Consider the following 18,653-nt stretch of genomic DNA (forward strand, 5'->3'; position numbering starts at 1 on the left):
TTTAATGCTCTGAATGAACGCTGCGGCCATCTTTCTTGATAGCCAGTGGCAGTAAATGTATGGTTGAGGATTAACCTTATCTCTTGGTGAGTTGAATACTTAGAAGACTTAAATGTTTTAGAGATTGTTTGGGTGTGATTTCTTATGGTGTGTGTGTTGCTTTTCAGTTCCCCCGACCTTGAAAAAGAATTCCGAAACGCGTCGGGAAGGGGAACCGATAAGGATTTAAGTTAAGTGATGCACTTTTAAACCTTTTTCTATATACAAGCTATTTAAGCTATAATAAGTTATATTGATGTGAAAGTAGGAAAAAATCTTTAAAAACATTTATCTCTAAAAAACATATTGAGTACTTTCCATGTATTGGGAATGATGAAGAATTCCAACACCACTGACTCATTTTGAGAAAGTGGAATCAGAATTCCCATTGGATTGTATAAGGTGTTTTGAGCATAACTATTATTGAGGCTATCTTTTTACAACTTGAAGTAAGTCATAATAGTTTGGTAGACCGTCATAAACTTGACATAATGTAATGAAATTGACTTGTATATAGCACAGTTACTTACCGTAACAGGTGTTATCCAGGGACAGCAGGCAGATATTCTTTACGCATGGGTGACGTCACCGACGGAGCCCACGGTACGGACCTTTTTACTAGAAAGTTCTAGTTGGCCGCACCGCGCGTGCGCGAGTGCCTTCCCGCCCGACGGAGGAGAGCGTGGTCCCCAGTTAGTATAAGCCAGCTAAGAAGCCAACCCGGGGAGGAGGGTGGGACGTAAGAATATCTGCCTGCTGTCCCTGGATAACACCTGTTACGGTAAGTAACTGTGCTTTATCCCAGGACAAGCAGGCAGCATATTCTTTACGCATGGGTGACCTCCAAGCTAACAAAGAGGGAGGAGGGATGGTTGGCCATTAGGAAAATAAATTCTGAAGTACAGATTGGCCGAAGTGCCCATCCCGTCTGGAGAAAGCATCCAGACAGTAGTGAGTAGTGAATGTGTGAACTGAGGACCAGGTGGTGCCTTGCAGATTTCCTCAATGGGTGTGGAACGGAGGAAAGCAACAGAAGCGGCCATAGCTCTTACCCTGTGGGCCGTGACAGCACCGTCTAGTGACAGACCGGCCCGAACGTAACAGAACGCGATGCAAGCTGCAAGCCAGTTGGATAGCGTCCGTTTAGAGACCGGTCGACCCAAACGATTTGGGTCGAAGGTCAGGAAGAGCTGAGGGGACAAGCGGTGAGCCCTTGTACGATCAAGATAGTAAGCCAGGGCACGCTTGCAGTCAAGACTGTGCAATGCCTGTTCTCCGGGATGTGAATGAGGTTTCGGGAAGAAAACAGGCAACACAATGGACTGGTTGAGGTGAAAAGCTGAGACCACCTTTGGAAGGAACTTTGGATGGGTGCGCAGAACCACCTTGTCATGGTGAAAAATAGTGAACGGTGGATCGGCAACCAGTGCATGAAGCTCACTAACCCTCCTGGCAGAGGTGATGGCAATGAGGAAAAGAACCTTCCATGTCAGAAATTTGAGCGAAGTTGTGGCAAGCGGCTCAAAGGGAGGTTTCATGAGGGCAGATAAAACCACATTCAGGTCCCAGACGACCGGAGGAGGCTTCAGAGGTGGTTTGATGTTGAAGAGGCCCCTCATGAATCGGGAAACCAGAGGGTGAGCCGTGAGAGGTTTTCCTAAGACAGGTTCATGAAATGCCGTGATGGCACTGAGATGGACTCTGATAGAGGTAGACTTGAGGCCTGCGTTGGACAGGGAGAGCAAGTAGTCCAGAACAGTTTCCACCGCTAAAGAGGTGGGATTGTGATGATGACGGAGGCACCAAGAGGAGAACCTGGTCCACTTCTGATGGTAACATTGGAGGGTGGCCGGTTTCCTGGAGGCGTCCAAAATGAGACGGACAGGCTGAGACAGATTTCCTGAAGAGGTCAGCCCGAGAGAAACCAAGCTGTCAGGTGGAGCGAAGACAGATTGGGATGTAGTAGAGACTGATGTTGCTGTGTAAGTAGAGTAGGAAACACAGGTAGAGGAATGGGATCCCTGGAGCTGAGCTGAAGCAGGAGGGAGAACCAGTGTTGACGAGGCCACCGGGGAGCTATGAGGATCATGGTGGCTCCGTCCCTGCGGAGTTTGGATAAAGTCCGCAACATCAGAGGTAGAGGAGGAAAGGCATAGAGGAACCGATCCGTCCAGTCGAGAAGGAATGCATCCGGGGCCAGACGATGAGGAGAGAAGAGTCTGGAGCAGAACTGGGGCAGCTGATGGTTGTGAGGAGCTGCGAATAGGTCCACCTGCGGAGTGCCCCAGCGAGCAAAGATGGAGTGGAGCGTGGGAGGATCCAAAGTCCACTCGTGAGGTTGAAGGATGCGGCTGAGATTGTCGGCCAGGGAGTTCTGTTCGCCCTGGATGTAGACAGCCTTGAGGAAGAGACTGCGGGCCGTGGCCCAGGTCCAAATGCGAAGAGCCTCCTGACAAAGGAGGCGAGATCCGGTGCCGCCCTGTTTGTTGATGTAGTACATGGCAACTTGGTTGTCCGTGCACAGGAGCAGAACCTGAGGGCAAAGAAGGTGCTGGAAGGCCTTGAGAGCATAGAACATGGCTCGTAGTTCCAGGAAATTGATGTGATGAAGACGCTCCTGCGGGGTCCAAAGACCTTGGGTGCGTAGGTCTCCCAGGTGAGCTCCCCATGCATAAGGGGAGGCATCCGTGGTGATGGTCATGGAATGCGGGGGCAGATGAAAAAGAAGGCCCCTGGAAAGATTTGAGGAGTTCAACCACCATTGTAGAGATTGCTGAAGAGACGATGTCACAGAGATGGGATGAGAAAGAAGATTCGAGGTCTGCGACCATTGGTTGGCCAGAGTCCATTGAGGTGTCCTGAGGTGGAGTCGTGCCAGGGGAAGCACATGCACCGTCGAGGCCATGTGGCCCAGGAGGACCATCATCTGTCTGGCAGAAATGGAGTGATGAAGGAGCACCTGACGACACAGGCGGAGCAGGTTCCGCTGACGGTCGGAGGGGAGAAACGCCCTCATTAGTGTGGTGTCGAGAACTGCTCCAATGAACTGAAGGCGCTGCGTGGGAAGCAGATGCGACTTGGGGTAGTTGATCTCGAACCCCAGGAGGTGGAGGAGAGAGATGGTATGATGAGTGGCTTGTAGCACAAGTGGAGACGTAGGTGCTTTCACCAACCAATCGTCCAAGTAGGGAAACACCTGGAGGTTGTGAGACCTGAGGAAGGCCGCCGCCACAATGAGGCATTTGGTGAACACCCTGGGTGATGAAGCGAGGCCAAAAGGTAGCACTTTGTACTGATAATGGCGATGGTGCACCTGGAATCTTAGGTAGCGACGTGAAGCTGGATTGATTGGTATGTGAGTGTAGGCCTCTTTGAGGTCCAGGGAACATAGCCAGTCGTTCTGAGAGAGATGAGGGTAAAGCGTGGCAAGGGAGAGCATTCTGAACTTCTCCTTGACAAGACATTTGTTGAGGTCCCTGAGATCGAGAATGGGACGTAGGTCTCCTGTCTTTTTTGGAACCAGAAAGTAACGGGAGTAGAATCCCCGGCCCCTTTGTTCCAGAGGTACTTCTTCGATGGCATTGAGGAGAAGGAGGGATTGGACCTCCCTCAGGAGGAGGGGGGTTTGAGTTGAAAGAGAAGCAGACTCTACGGGAGGATTGTCTGGTGGAAGAGTCTGGAAGTTGAGAGAGTAGCCGTGGCGGATGATGTTGAGGACCCACTGGTCTGATGTGATGACCTCCCAACGGCTGAGAAAAATGCGGAGCCTGCCTCCGATTGGTTGAGGGAGAGGCAATGAGGGTGGAAGACTGGCTAAGCCCTGGAGAGAGGAGTCAAAAGGGCTGAGAAGGTTTGGCAGGAGGAAGAGGCTTGGCAGGTTGATTAGACTGTGCACGAGCCTGGTTGTGTTGTTGTTGGCGAGCCCGCCTAGGTTGCTGTGAAGGTGGGTTAAGCGGCCTAGCGGAGAACCTGCGCTGGTATGAAGACTGTGGTTTGTAAGGCCGAGCAGGAGGGGCCTTCTTCTTTGGTTTAATGAGAGTATCCCATCTGGTCTCATGGGCGGAAAGTTTTTGTGTGGTGGTATCCAGAGACTCTCCGAACAATTCGTCTCCCATACATGGGGCGTTGGCTAGCCGGTCCTGATGGTTGACATCCAAATCAGAGACCCTGAGCCAGGCCAGGCGGCGCATGGCCACAGCGATGGCAGATGCACGAGAGGTGAGCTCAAAGGAGTCATAGATGGAGCGCACCATAAATTTTCTAAGTTGAAGCAGGCTGGAGATGTGCTGCTGGAATAGTGGAACCTTGTGCTCTGGCATGTACTTTTGCATGGCGGAGAGTTGCATTACCAGATGTTTCAGGTAGAATGAAAAGTGGAAAGAGTAATTGTTTGCCCTGTTGGCAAGCATGGCATTCTGGTAGAGCCGCTTGCCAAACTTGTCCATAGTTTTGCCCTCCCTGCCAGGAGGGGTAGAGGCATATACACTGGAGCCTTGAGTCTTTTTTAAAGTGGACTCAACCAGGAGAGATTCATGGGGCAGCTGGGGTTTATCAAATCCCGGGATTGGAATAACCCTGTAAAGGCTATCCAGTTTACGGGGTGCCCCAGGGACAGTTAATGGATTTTCCCAATTTTTATAAAAAGTTTCCCGTAGGATGTCATGCACGGGTAACTTCAGGAACTCCTTAGGAGGTTGATCGAAATCTAATGCCTCCAGGAAAGCTTGTGACTTCTTGGAGTCAGATTCCAGAGGCAAAGATAAGGCCCCCGATAACTCCCTGAGGAATTTTGAAAAAGAAGATTGCTCAGGTTTAGATGTGGTATCGGGGGCCGAGGGCTCTTCGTCCGACGACGATGCATCCTCCTCGGTACCGAGGGGAGATTCCTCCCAGAGGTCCGGGTCTCTGACATCGGTGTGTGCGTGCCGAGAGACTGGAGTGGAAGGCTCGGTATGATGAGCTTTAGACCGAGACTTGCCTGAGCGTACCGAGACGGTACCGGGGGATGAAGACCTGTGTCTGTCTCGGTCCCGGGAAGAACGGTGCCGGTCAGGTTCGCGGGAAGACCGGTGTTCCGCTCGGTCCCGAGGAGGATCGGATGTCGTCAGAGCGACGGCCTCGGCATGGGCATGGATATGCGGTGCCGAGAGAATGGGCATGGAGGGGTCCATAGGTACCGATGGCGTGGATACCGGTTGGACGGTGTGGGGCTCGGGCCGGTCTGGTACCGAAAGCAGCGGTGCCAGGATAGAGGGCAAGAGCTGTTTAAGTTGCTGTTGGAGTTGTTCCTGCAACTTATCCTGGAGGATGGCCGCAATGCGGTCATCCAGGGGTGGCACCGGAACCACTTTTTTCTGCTTTGGTTCCATGGGTGCCGCTCTACGCTCCGGCGATGAGGAGGCCGATGACGAGGCACTCACCGATATCGGAGCGGAGCGCTTTTTAGTTCGGCGTGGAGCCGAAAGAGCCGGTGTCGCCACCGAGGTGGGAGGGCGCTCAAGGGTGGAAGGCTTCTTAGCCGGCTTACCTGGCGCCGGTGGCGCCGATGTAATGTCAGGCGGTGTCGAGGTGGTCGGTGCCGACTTCGATGGTGCCGCAGTTGAAGAAGTCGAGTCCATAGTCGGGCCGGTGCCGAACAGCAGACTTTGCTGGATTTGGCGATTCTTCAAAGTGCGTTTTTTAAGAGTGGCACAGCGGGTGCACGAGTCCGCCCGATGCTCCGGTCCCAAACACTGTAAACACCAATTGTGTGGGTCAGTGAGGGAGATCGGGCGTGCACACCGCTGGCACTTCTTAAAACCGGGCTGCGGGGGCATGAATGGAAACACGGCCTCCGCAAAATCAAACCCCGAGGCCTGGATCGTGACAACAGGCCCCGCCGGGGCAAGGACAAAAAACGAAACAAAAAGAAAATATTTTTTTTTTTTTTTTTTTTGGAAATGAAAGAAAAAAGAACCCGAAGGTAAATAAAACGAAAAAAGAACGCGAGCGGGAAGGCAAAAAGAGGATTTCAATCGGAGTTGAAAAACGCACGTCTTCTTCGCTCCGCGGAAACGAAGAAACTGGGGACCACGCTCTCCTCCGTCGGGCGGGAAGGCACTCGCGCACGCGCGGTGCGGCCAACTAGAACTTTCTAGTAAAAAGGTCCGTACCGTGGGCTCCGTCGGTGACGTCACCCATGCGTAAAGAATATGCTGCCTGCTTGTCCTGGGATAATATGAGTTATGTACACCTTGTGCTGTGTGTCTATTGTCAGTCCTTTAAAAAAGTACTATACCTATAAAAACTGTTGTTAAAAAGGCACACAGATATCTAGTTCTATGTTCTGTTAGTACACATTTAACCATTTTTATTGAGAATAAAATATAAAAGGAACAAGCAATGCAATATGGTCTTCTCAGTTTTATACCATACTAGCCTCCTCCCTATTCTATAGACATCTTTTTTCCCTTCAAGAAAGAGAGAAAACAAACCACCCCAACCCCAAACCTGAAACAGGTTTTTCTTATAAAAAGGGTGGGGGAAGAGTGTAGCAGTGGTTAAAGCCACAGCCTAAGCACCGTGAGGTTGTGGGTTCAAACCCATTCTGCTCCTTGTGACCCTGGGAAAGTCATTCAATCCCCCCCCATTGCCCCAGGCACATTAGATAGATTGCGAGTCCACTAGGATAGACAGGGAAAAATGCTTGAGTACCTGCATAAATTCTGAGCGCCCCTGGGAGAACAGTATAGAAAGACAAATAAGAACTTAAGAACATAAGAGTTGCCTCCGCTGAGGCAGACCATAGGTCCATCCTGCCCAGCGGTCCGCACCCGCGGCGGCCCATCAGGCCCACTGCCTGAGCAGTGGTCCTGACTAATTTTATAGCTTACCATTTAAATCTATCCCTATAATCTACCTCTATTCTTATCTATACCCTTCTATCCCTTTGTCCTCCAAGTACCTATCCAAGGCTTCTTTGAAGCCCTGTAGCGTGCTCCTGCTTATCACATTCTCCGGCAGCGCATTCCATGTATCCACCACCCTCTGTGTGAAGAAGAACTTCCTGGCGTTTGTTCTAAACCTCTCCCCTTTCAATTTCTCTGAGTGCCCCCTTGTACTTGTGGTCCCCCTTAATTTGAAAAATCTGTCCCTGTCTATTTTTTCTATACCTTTCATGATTTTGAAGGTTTCTATCATGTCTCCTCTAAGTCTCCGCTTTTCCAGGGAGAAGAGCCCCAGCTTTTTCAGTCTATCAGTATATGAGAGATCCTCCATGCCCTTTATTAGTTTAGTTGCTCTTCTCTGGACTTTCTCAAGTACTGCCATGTCCTTCTTGAGGTACGGTGACCTTCTTGAGTACGGTGAACACAGTACTCCAGGTGTGGTCGCACCATTGCGCGATACAGTGGCAGGATGACTTCCTTCGTCCTGGTCGTGATACCCTTTTTAATGATACCCAACATTTTGTTTGCTTTCCTTGAGGCTGAGGCGCACTGCTCCGACGCCTTTAATGTTGTGTCCACCAATACTCCCAGGTCTCTTTCAAGGTTGCTCACCCCTAGCGGTGATCCCCCCATTTTGTAAGTGAACATTGGGTTCTTTTTCCCTATATGCATGACCTTGCATTTCCCTATGTTGAAGCTCATTTGCCACTTTTTGGCCCATTGTTCTAGTGTTGTCAGATCCTTTTGGAGATCTTCGCAGTCCTCCATGTTATTTACCCTGCTATATAGCTTGGTGTCATCTGCAAATTTGATAACCTCACATTTTGTTCCTGCCTCCAGGTCGTTAATGAATATATCGAACAGGAGCGGTCCCAGTACCGACCCCTGCGGAACTCCGCTCGTGACCCATTGCCAGTCTGAGTAATGGCCCTTTACTCCAACCCTCTGTTTCCTGTCCGCCAGCCAGTTTTTGATCCATCGGTGGACCTCCCCTTGTACCCTGTGGTTCCATAGCTTCCGTAGCAGTCTTTTGTGTGGCACCTTGTCGAAGGCTTTTTGGAAGTCAAGGTAAATGAATAAATAAATAACCTCTTGCCTCCAACTATAAACCTATTTCCAAAACTCCTCTTCCCCTAGTCAATACCATTCTTATCACTTCCTCCCTCCCTCCCTATCCCATTAAGATACAACCCCCCACCTTTAGAACCACGTTTCAAGCCCATGGAGACAGTGATTGCAAATAAGGCTCCCAAATAAGCAAAAAAAAAAAAAAAAATGTTTCTTGCATTGAGCAATAAAGGAAGCCTCTCTAGATTCCCAGACCAACAACTGATGTAATGATTACTCTATACCTAATAAGATGGGGAAAATTGACCATAATCAAGAAGAATTAATGCATTTTTTCCCTATAAAGGAATGCCTTCTGTACTGTTTACAATCGTTACAGATAATACAAAATGCAGTTGTAAGAATGCTGACAGGAAAAAACAGATTTGCTTCCATGACCCCAGTGTTAAAACAACTGTGTTGGTTGCCTGTAAAATGGAGGGTGCAGTACAAAGTTTTGATGATGGACAAGCACCTTGGTACTTTCATAAGGTGTTTGCTGTATATCAGTGGTATCAAACTCGCGGCCCGGAAGCCAAATATGGCCTGCCAGGTACTATTTTGAGGTCCTCAGTATGTTTATCATAATCACAAAAGTAAAATAAAACAGTTTCTTGACCATATGTCTCTTTAGCTATAAATTACAATATTATTATTAAGACTTAGCCAAAAGGAAAGATTTATAAACTATAAAGAATTTTACCTCATTCAAAATTAATAAGACATTAACTATTTTTTCTGAGGCCCTCCGAGTACTCACAAATGCAAAATGTGGCCCTGCAAAGGGTTTGAGTTTGAGACCACTGCTGTATATGTACCTGGGAGGAAATTACATTACATTAGTGATTTCAATTCCGCCGTTACCTTGCGGTTCAAGGCGGATTACAAAAAGGATCTATCTGGCCATTTCCAGAGGAATTATAGAATAGTTAGGGAGTAGTCAACTTGATTCATAGGGATGAAATAGTTCTTGTGGCGTTAGGTTGTTTTAGAGAGTGGGGAGGCGTTAGGTTGGTTTCGATTGTTGGGTATCAGGGATTTTTTAAATAGTATGGTTTTAATTTCTTTTCTAAATGTTCTGTAGTCAGGGGTCGTTATCAGCAAAGTAGAGAGTTGGCGGTCTAATCTCGCTGTTGTGTCGCCAGGAGGCCATTATACAGTTTTTTCCATTTGACTTCTCTGATTGGGGATATGTGAATGGAGCATGGGTTCTCCTTTGTCTGGTTGAGGTGGTTCGGATTAGACGGTTGTTTAGGTATATTAGGTTGAAACAGCTATGCAGCTAAGATCTGAAACAGCTATGCAGTTGATGACAGATACAGCACAGTTACTTACCGTAACAGGTGTTATCCAGGGACAGCAGGCATATATTCTCACATGTGGGTGGGTGACGTCATCTACGGAGCCCCAGCGCGGACAGCTTTTCAAGCAAACTTGATTGAAGTTTCAAGTTTGCACACTGCACCACGCATGTGCATGCCTTCTCGCCCACTAGAGGGCGCATCCCACCTCGTGGTCCTCAGTTCCATAACTAGCAAAGAAGCCATCCCGGGGAGGCGGGCGGGTTGTGAGAATATATGCCTGCTGTCCCTGGATAACACCTGTTACGGTAAGTAACTGTGCTTTATCCCAGGACAAGCAGGCATGATATTCTCACATGTGGGTGACCTCCAAGCCAACCAAAAAAGGGCAGGTGGGAGGATGGCAATTTAGGAAAACAGATTACGCAATACCGACTGGCCAAACCGGCCGTCGCTTCTGGACAATGTGTCCAGACAGTAGTGGGAGGTGAATGTATGAACCGAAGACCAAGTGGCAGCCTTGCATATGTCCTCCACAGGTGTAGAACGGAGGAAAGCTACAGAGGCTGCCATCGCTCTGACCTTATGCCCCGTGACTCGACCCGGGGGCGGAAGACCAGCCTGAGCATAGCAAAAAGAAATACAAGCAGCCAACCAGTTAGACAGAGTGCGCTTGGAAACAGGATGCCCTAATCGATTAGGATCAAAGGACAAAAACAATTGAGGAACTTTCCTATGAGACCTGGTGCGTTGAAGGTAATATGCTAACGCCCTCTTACAGTCAAGCGTGTGAAGCGCCGTCTCGCCAGGATGGGAGTGGGGTTTCGGAAAGAACACAGGAAGGACAATGGACTGATTGAGGTGAAAATCAGACACCACCTTTGGTAAAAATTTCGGATGTGTGCGGAGAACCACCTTATCATGATGGAACACAGTAAAAGGAGGGTCCGCAACCAAAGCTTGCAACTCCCCAATCCGTCTAGCGGATGTGAGAGCAATCAGAAAAATCACCTTCCAAGTCAGAAATTTCAAAAGAGACCTGTCGAGTGGCTCAAAAGGAGGTTTCATCAGTTGAGCCAAAACCACATTTAAATCCCACACGACGGGAGGAGGCTTAAGAGGGGGACAAACCCTGAGTAGCCCTTTCATGAAACGCGTCACCAAAGGATGGAGCGAAAGAGCACGTCCATCCAGGTGCTGATGGAAAGCCGAAATGGCACTAAGATGAACACGCACAGATGTGGTTTTCAGACCAGAGTGCGACAAGTGCCATAAGTATTCCAGGATCGAGGACACCGGAACCGAAACAGGATCCAGGTGGAAAGAAGAACACCAGGTGGAAAACCTGGTCCATTTTTGTGAATAACAAAGCCTGGTCGAAATCTTGCGGGAGGCTTCCAACACCTCCCTCACAGATTGAGACACACAGGGCGAAGTTAAGGAGCAAGAAACCAAGCTGTCAGGTGTAATGACTGAAGAGTGGGATGTAACATTGAACCTTGACTCTGAGACAGCAGAGAAGGAAACAGAGGCAGAAGTAGAGGATCCCTGGTACTGAGCTGAAGCAGCAGGGAGAACCAGTGCTGACGCGGCCACCGAGGCGCAATGAGAATCATAGTGGCCGCGGACGATTTGAGACGCACTAACGTTCTCATGATCAGAGGAAAAGGAGGGAACGCATACAGGAACCTCCCTTCCCAATCGAGAAGGAAGGCATCTGCTTCCAGACGGTCCCGGGAGTACATCCGAGAACAATACAGGGGCAGTTTGCGGGTTTCCGGAGAGGCAAACAGATCCACCTGCGGCGTCCCCCAGCGATCGAAAACCTCGCGCAGGACTCCGGTGTTTAGAGACCACTCGTGCGGCTGCAGAAGCCGACTGAGTTTGTCCGCCAGACAGTTCTGTTCTCCCTGGATGTAGACCGCCCGAAGGAAGATGTTCCGGGAGACCGCCCACTCCCAAAGGCGAAGAGCCTCCGAGCAGAGGGGCCAAGAACCCGTCCCACCTTGCTTGTTCACATAGTACATCGCCACTTGGTTGTCCGTACGAACGAGGACTACCTGATCTTGCAGTATGTGGTCGAACGCTCGAACCGCCAGAAAGATGGCACGAAGTTCCAGCACGTTGATGTGACAACGACGGTCCTCGGCAGACCATAGGCCCTGCGTCCGAAGACCGTCGAGGTGGGCTCCCCACGCGTACTCCGAGGAGTCTGTGGTCAGAACCTTGCGAAAGGGAGGGGTGAGAAACAGTAAACCCCCTGACAGATTGGAAGAGTTGGTCCACCAACGTAGCGATCTTCGCAAAGGAGGAGTCACCGTAATGAGACGAGACACCGGATCGCGATCCTGACGCCACTGAGAAGCTAGGGTCCACTGAGGAATCCTCAGGTGCAGCCTGGCGAAGGGCGTGACGTGGACCGTCGATGCCATGTGGCCCAGCAGCATCATCATGCGCTGGGCTGACACCACCGATAGTTGAGAGATCAGACGGCCCATCCGCACCAAGGCTTCCAACCGCGGAGGTGGGAGGTACGAGCGCAGGCGCACAGTGTCCAGCACTGCGCCTATAAATTGAAGAGACTGGGCCGGGGATAACTGTGACTTGGGAAAATTTATCTCGAACCCCAGTCTCTGCAGGAAGACGATAGACTGTCGGGTCGCTGAGATAACCCCCTCCCTGGTCGGGGCCTTGATGAGCCAATCGTCCAGGTACGGGAATACATGAAGCCCACGAGATCTCAGGGCTGCCGCGACCACAACCATGCACTTCGTGAAGACTCGAGGGGACGAGGCCAGGCCGAAGGGCAGGACCCTGTACTGAAGATGCAGGTCTCCCACCTGGAACCGTAAAAACCTCCGGTAGGCGGGGTGCACCGGAACATGGGTGTACGCTTCCTTCAGATCGAGGGAGCACATCCAGTCCCCTTCCTCTAAAAGAGGATACAAGATCGGGAGAGACAGCATTCGAAACTTCTCCTGGACCAGGAATTTGTTGAGCTTCCTGAGATCCAGAATGGGGCGTAAGTCCCCGGTCTTCTTTGGGACCAAAAAGTAACGGGAGTAAAACCCCTTCCCCAGCTGATCTTTGGGGACCGGTTCCACCGCCCGAAGCTTCAACAGAGCCCTGGCTTCGGCCAGAAGGATGGGAAGTTGTGCTCGGTTGTAAGAGGCAGCCCCCGGGGGTTGATCCGGTGGTGCGGACACAAAGTTGAGCGAGTAGCCCTCGGAGATGGTCCGGAGCACCCAAGCGTCTGATGTGATCTCGGTCCAAGCCACATAGAAGGACCGAAGACGCCCCCCTATGGAAAGGGGTTCCTGTGAGATCGCGGAGGGGAACCCGCCCCTTCCGCTCAGCCCGTCAAAAGGAGGGCGCGGGTTTGGAAGGACCCTGCGCCGGGGCTTGGGATTGTCCCCCTCTGCCTCGCTGAGATGGACGTCTCGGCGGTGGCCTAGAAAAAGCCGGGGTAGACTTCTGAGGGTATCGGCGCGGCGGAGGACGGAAGGGTTTCTGCGGCGGGGGCCTAGGCTTGGTGCGGACCAGAGAGGCTAACGAGCGCTCCTGTTCCGACAACCGTTTGGTCGCCGCATCTAAGGACTCGTCAAATAACTCGGACCCCACACAAGGCAAGTCTGCAAGACGTTCCTGCAGGTTTGGGTCCATATCGAGGGTGCGAAGCCAGGCCAGACGGCGCATGGCCACTGCGAAGGCCGACACCCTCGAAACCAGCTCAAATGCATCGTACACCGCATGGAAGAGGTACAACCGCAATTGAGACAGGTTGGACATAAACTTGTCAAATCCTACTCTTTGGGAGTCCGGTAGGGAGTCACGATATTGAGGAAGGTCCTTCACCATACCACGCAGATATGAGGAAAAGGTGAAGGCATAATTTAGTACCCTGGTGGCCATCAGGGAATTAGAATAGAGGCGACGGCCAAACTTGTCCAGGGTCCGCCCCTCCCTGCCGGGTGGAACCGCCACAGAAACCCGAGAGGGCTGCGTTTTCTTAAGGGCAGACTCCACCAGTAAAGACTGGTGGGAGAGTTGCGCCTTCTCAAACCCCTTAGGGGGCACCGTCCTATATTTCGCTTCCATCTTGGATGGGACAGACGTGACTGTAAGAGGGTTAGCCAAATTCTTCAGCCAGGTCTGCAGGAGGACTCTATTCAAGGGGAGCCGAGGTACCTCCCTAGGTGGGGTAGGGAGGTCCTGCTCCTCCAAAAATTCTTTAGAATACTGAGAACCCACCATGAGGTCCAACCCCAGGGCTCGGGCCATGTCCTGAACAAAGGTGGAAAATGAGGACGGCCTGGCGGGTGGAGAAGGGGTTCTCGACCTCCCCACCGAGGAAAGGGGAGAGGCCTCGTGGGAATAATGAGGATCCCTGGCCGACCCCGAGCCCCAGGATTCCCGCTCCAAAGGCCTCGAGGGGGAAGGAGAAATTCTCCGCGAAGAACCCTTGGTTGAGGACCCCGGGGTCCGGGGGGCACTCTCCCCCTTCCTTGGCGAGGCGGCGCGTGAAATCCTTCTAGGAGGAGATCGGAGAAGCCTCGGGTTATCGAGGCGCAACTCCGACACCTGCAAAGCCTCGCCCCCGAGCGGCGAGGAACGATCGCGCCGCCGAGGCGAGCCCCGCGGGCGCTTCGGCTTCCTCGAGCGGCGCCCCGTCCGAGGTCGCTTCGAGGGCGAGGAGCCCCGGGAAGACCTCGAGGAGGAGGAGGAGGAAATGCGGCGCACCCGGCGCATCTTGTCCTTGGGCCGCACGCTCTGCTCAGGCGGCACCCCCGAGGCCGAGGTCGAAGGCAAGACCGGGTTCGAGGTCAGTGGAGCCTCGATACCCGAGGCCGAGGCCGCCGAGGTCGGGGCCTCCGAGGTCGAGGCAGCCGTGACCGAAGCCCGTTGCAGCACTTCCAGGGCCCCCGACAGCTCCGATGAAATTAGAGCTCGGAGGAAGTCCTGAAAGGCCGGAATCCCAACGAAGGTCGGGAGTTCCGTGTCCGGAGCACACTCCCTGGAGGGCGACCTCGGTCTCGAGTATTCCCTCGGGGTGTGCGATGCCGGGGTCCTAGGCGGGGCCGACGCCGACCCACTCGCCTTAGCCGGGGCAGAGGATGGCTTCTTAGCTGTCGGGGATGGAACAGAGGACTTACCCGAAGCAGGTTTTCCCGAGGACGCCTTCGAGGTCGAGGCGAAGCCGAGGCCCCCGAGGCCGAGGTCAAGGCCGGGGCCGAAGCCGAGGCCGACGTCGAGGCCTTCACAGGCGCGTCCACGGCAAACAACTCCGCCATTCTGGCCCGGCGGCGGCGGAGAGCTCTGGGCTGAAAAGTAGCACAACGGTCACAAGAAGCTGTCGGATGATCCGGGCCCAGACAAACAATGCACCACCGGTGGGGGTCAGTGATAGAAAGTAACCTCTCACACCGGCTGCATTTCTTAAAACCCGTCACAGGACGGGACATGTACGGAAAAACAGGCCGGGAACGACCGACGTCCCGCGGCCACGGCTGCCGGGAGCCCCCGGAGCCCAACGAAAAGAAAAATATTTTTTTTTTTTTTTTTTTTAGAGATGAACGAAAGTAATACAATGAAATAAAGAGCACCGCGATTCGAAAAAAAGACGGAACGCGGCAGCAGAAAGGCAGCAAAATTGGAGCTCAAATCCACAGGGCTTTCTGGCTCCGCGGAAAAAATTGAACTGAGGACCACGAGGTGGGATGCGCCCTCTAGTGGGCGAGAAGGCATGCACATGCGTGGTGCAGTGTGCAAACTTGAAACTTCAATCAAGTTTGCTTGAAAAGCTGTCCGCGCTGGGGCTCCGTAGATGACGTCACCCACCTACATGTGAGAATATCATGCCTGCTTGTCCTGGGATAATGTACGTTATACAACCATATATCAGTCAGCTTTTTCAGTGGCTGCCGCAAAATTATAGAATGGTTTGCCAGGAACTCTATGCCTATGCAGCAATATAGATCATTTTCAAAGATTACTTAAATCCCAATTGTTTGCGCAGGCTTTCATTATTTGAACATTTTGTTAAATCATAAGGGTCAGTCTTGAGCACTGTCCTTGCCTGCGTGCTTGCTCATTGACTGATGCTTAGGTCCCAGGGGTGAGAGAGGTGGGTAGTATACTCGGCTATTTGTTTTGGCATTGTACTGAAGAGTCATTGTACAACATTCTGTTCTTTTTGATGGGTGAGGTGGGGGGGGGTTACTGTTTTTTTGTGATCTATGTTTCGTTGATTATACTTTTCTGATAAAAAATTTTAAAAAATAAAATCAAAAGGGTCAGAATTATGTTCACACAGATTATGTCAAGTATATGGACACTGGTTTTATGCATGTTATGTTGTAGGTGAGAAATAAATTTTAAAATAAAAGAAAGAAAATGCCTCGCACGACATTCCACTCACTTTTCACCCTGTCTTCTAGGGCAAACTCTTTGCAGTCCTCTTTTAGATAGATGATGATTTTTGTTCCTCTTCTCACTCCACCGGCTTCAACAATCTCAAACACACCAGAACTAGAAAGACAACCAGTATCAAATAGAAACATAGAAACATGATGGCAGATAAGGGCCAAATGGCCCATCTAGTCTGCCCTTCCGCAGAAACCATTATCTCTTTCTCTCTCTGAGAGATCTCATGTGCCTATCCCATGCCTTCTTAAATTGACATACTAATAATACAAATCCTTCATATGCATGTCTTGATAATGCACTCAAAGCACAAAGTGACAGTCAACATAACAAAAGCAAGACATTATCCTCAAAACAGAAACCACCCAAACTACTTTTAACACAGAAAGCAAAGTTTCTTACTTGTAACAGGTGTTCTCCGTAGATAGCAGGGGAATGGAGCCACACTTGTTGGTGATGTCCTCTAACTGAGCCTGAATGCCAGTACTCTCCCCTAGCTAGGTAAGCTTTTGAGCTTACTGGGCACGTGCAGGAGGCCCTACACCTACAGCTTGTCAGTTTTGTTTCTAGCAATGACTAGAATTGAGACGAGGGGTTGGAGTGCAGGCAAGTGTGGCTGCATTCCCCTGATTTCTACGGAGAACACCTGTTACACATAAGCAACTTTGTTTTCTCTGGAGACAAGCAGGGGATATGCAGACACATTTGGGGAGCCTCCAGAAGGTCCAGCAGGAGTGGATACTAAATTTGTCTGGGCTAGCGAGAAGCAATGAGAATGATGTGCGCATTGCCTCTGGTAACTTTCTGAAGTACTCTGGAAATGAAAGAAAAAGGCGGGAAGGAATAGAGAAGGTTGTGCTCCCAATGAATGGAGAAAGCATCCCTTTTTATGGCTGGACAGAGAAAGCAAAAAGTGTTGCATTTGGCATTTTCTGGAGAAGTAAAGAAATCTACTGTGGTAGTCCCCCAATGTAGGAATATTTGCTGCAGGATGGAAGGATTGAGATCATGAGGATCGAGTTACCTGCTGAGGGAGTCCGCAAGGATATTGTGTTCCCTTGGAATACCAACCGCTTATAAGATGGACCTGGAGAGTCAGAGCGTAGGTCCACAGGCTATATGCTTCTCTGCAGAGTGGGAGAGATCCCGAGCCTCTCTGCTTGTTGATGTAGAACATTGTTACTTGATTGTCTGTTTGAATAAGAATGCATTTGTGGAAATCCAGGGATGGAAGGCTTGCAGAGCATAATACACCGCACACAGTTACAAGTTTGTCGACCATTGACCCTGAGTCCACAGGAGGTCGAGGTGTGTTTCCCAGCCTTGGTTGGAAGCGTTATCGTGAGAAGAGGAGGCGGAGTTTGGAATGGACAGTCATCCTTTAGAGGAGGGAATCCTGTCTTTTTACAGGCAGTGGAACCATCCTGGCTAGGGAATGACATCGCTGATTTCAATGCAATTTGAGGTGCCATTGCAGGGGTCTCATGTAGAATCTTGCATGTGGCACTAGAGAAATCAAGGCTGCCATGTGATCTAAAAGGTGTAGAATGGTGCGAGCTGGTAAGACAGAAGCTCGTATGAAGTGGTCCGCCAGAAATATGATGGTCTGATGTCTTTCTAGAGAAATTTGCAGTTTCTGTGTTTAAACAAGCTCCGATAAATGTGAAGGAGCATGTCGGAGTAAAGCTGCATTTTGGAAGTTAATGATGAATCCCAGCGATTGTAGGGTTAAAACCGTGGTTTGGATGGTGAGTAACAACTGGTCTCTAGAACTAAGAGCCTATCGTCCAGGTAAGGAAAAACTATATGGTGCTGTTTTCGGAGGTGTGCCACCACCACTGCTAAGCATTTTGTGAAGACACATGGTGCTGAAGAAGGGAAAAGGGGTAGGGGGAGATGGGGGGGTGGGAATTTTGAATAACTGATATGGGGTAATTATAGACATTTATGTATAGATATTGTGATTGTTTAGGGGGAGGGGGATATAATTCTGAAATGGATATTATAAGACTATTAAGTGTGGAATTTGGATATAAAATGTTTATATTTACTGTAACACTTATTGTAAGTATTGAAAATAATAAAAAATTTTGGGGAAAAAAAAAAGAAAATGCTGAATGAGGAATTTGAAGCGAAGGAAGTGCCAGTGGGATGGATGAATGGGAATGTGAGCATATGCATTCTAGTACAGCTAACTAATCGTATTTTTTCAAGAGAGGAAGAATTGCTGGAAGAGAAATCATCCTAGACTTTTCCTTCTTGAAGCAGGCGTAGAGTGATTTGAAGTCGAGAATGGGTCAAAGACCTTGTGTCTTTTTGGGGATGAGGAAAAATTTTCAATAGAATCCCTGGTTCATCTGGGAATCTGGAATTTTCTCAATGGCATTGCTGTGCAGTAGAAGGGAGACTGCTGCAAGTTGCGAATGTGTTGACATGGTACCGTAGATAGGAGAGGTGGTTGCGAAGGTGTAATGTGGGGAAGAAAGTTGAGGAAGTATCCCTGAGAAACTATGCGAAGGACTCATTTGTGTTGTGATGGCCTGCCAAGCTGTCCCCCCCCCCAACAGATGGTCAAAAACTAGAAGGTTTAAAAAATGGAAGTTGTGGTGTAGATGATTGTTTCCGATCCCTTGTATGCTGTTTCGGAGTGTAAGAAGACTGATCTTTGTAGGACAGGTCAATTATAAGGAACAAATCTGTGTCTCAGATAATACTGCTGAAAAAATTGTTGATGCTCTATGATATAAAAATGAAGAGGAAGGGCGTCAAAATTGTTGGGGTTGCTCCATAGGATGTGCTGAGAGTTCCCTACTAGTCGAGGAGTCTTCCTTAAACTGTGGCCTGTACTTTTTCACCA

General features: G+C 50.2%; 1 protein-coding gene across 3 annotated transcripts in view; it reads right to left on the reverse strand.

The window, feature by feature from the left end:
- The window catches only part of TRAP1 (TNF receptor associated protein 1), a 197,591-nt gene that overhangs the window by 78,015 nt on the left and 100,923 nt on the right, over nucleotides 1-18,653 (reverse strand). For all 3 annotated transcript variants that reach the window (XR_004541110.1, XM_033963644.1, XM_033963646.1), the window contains exon 7: nucleotides 15,792-15,901. Coding sequence is in view for 2 of the 3 variants with exons in the window: in XM_033963644.1 (XP_033819535.1) it covers nucleotides 15,792-15,901 (110 nt within the window). In the remaining variant the exon portion in view is untranslated. The remainder of the gene's footprint in view (nucleotides 1-15,791; nucleotides 15,902-18,653) is intronic.

This window comes from Geotrypetes seraphini, chromosome 11 (genome assembly GCF_902459505.1).
Source record: "Geotrypetes seraphini chromosome 11, aGeoSer1.1, whole genome shotgun sequence".
NCBI lineage: Eukaryota > Metazoa > Chordata > Amphibia > Gymnophiona > Dermophiidae > Geotrypetes > Geotrypetes seraphini.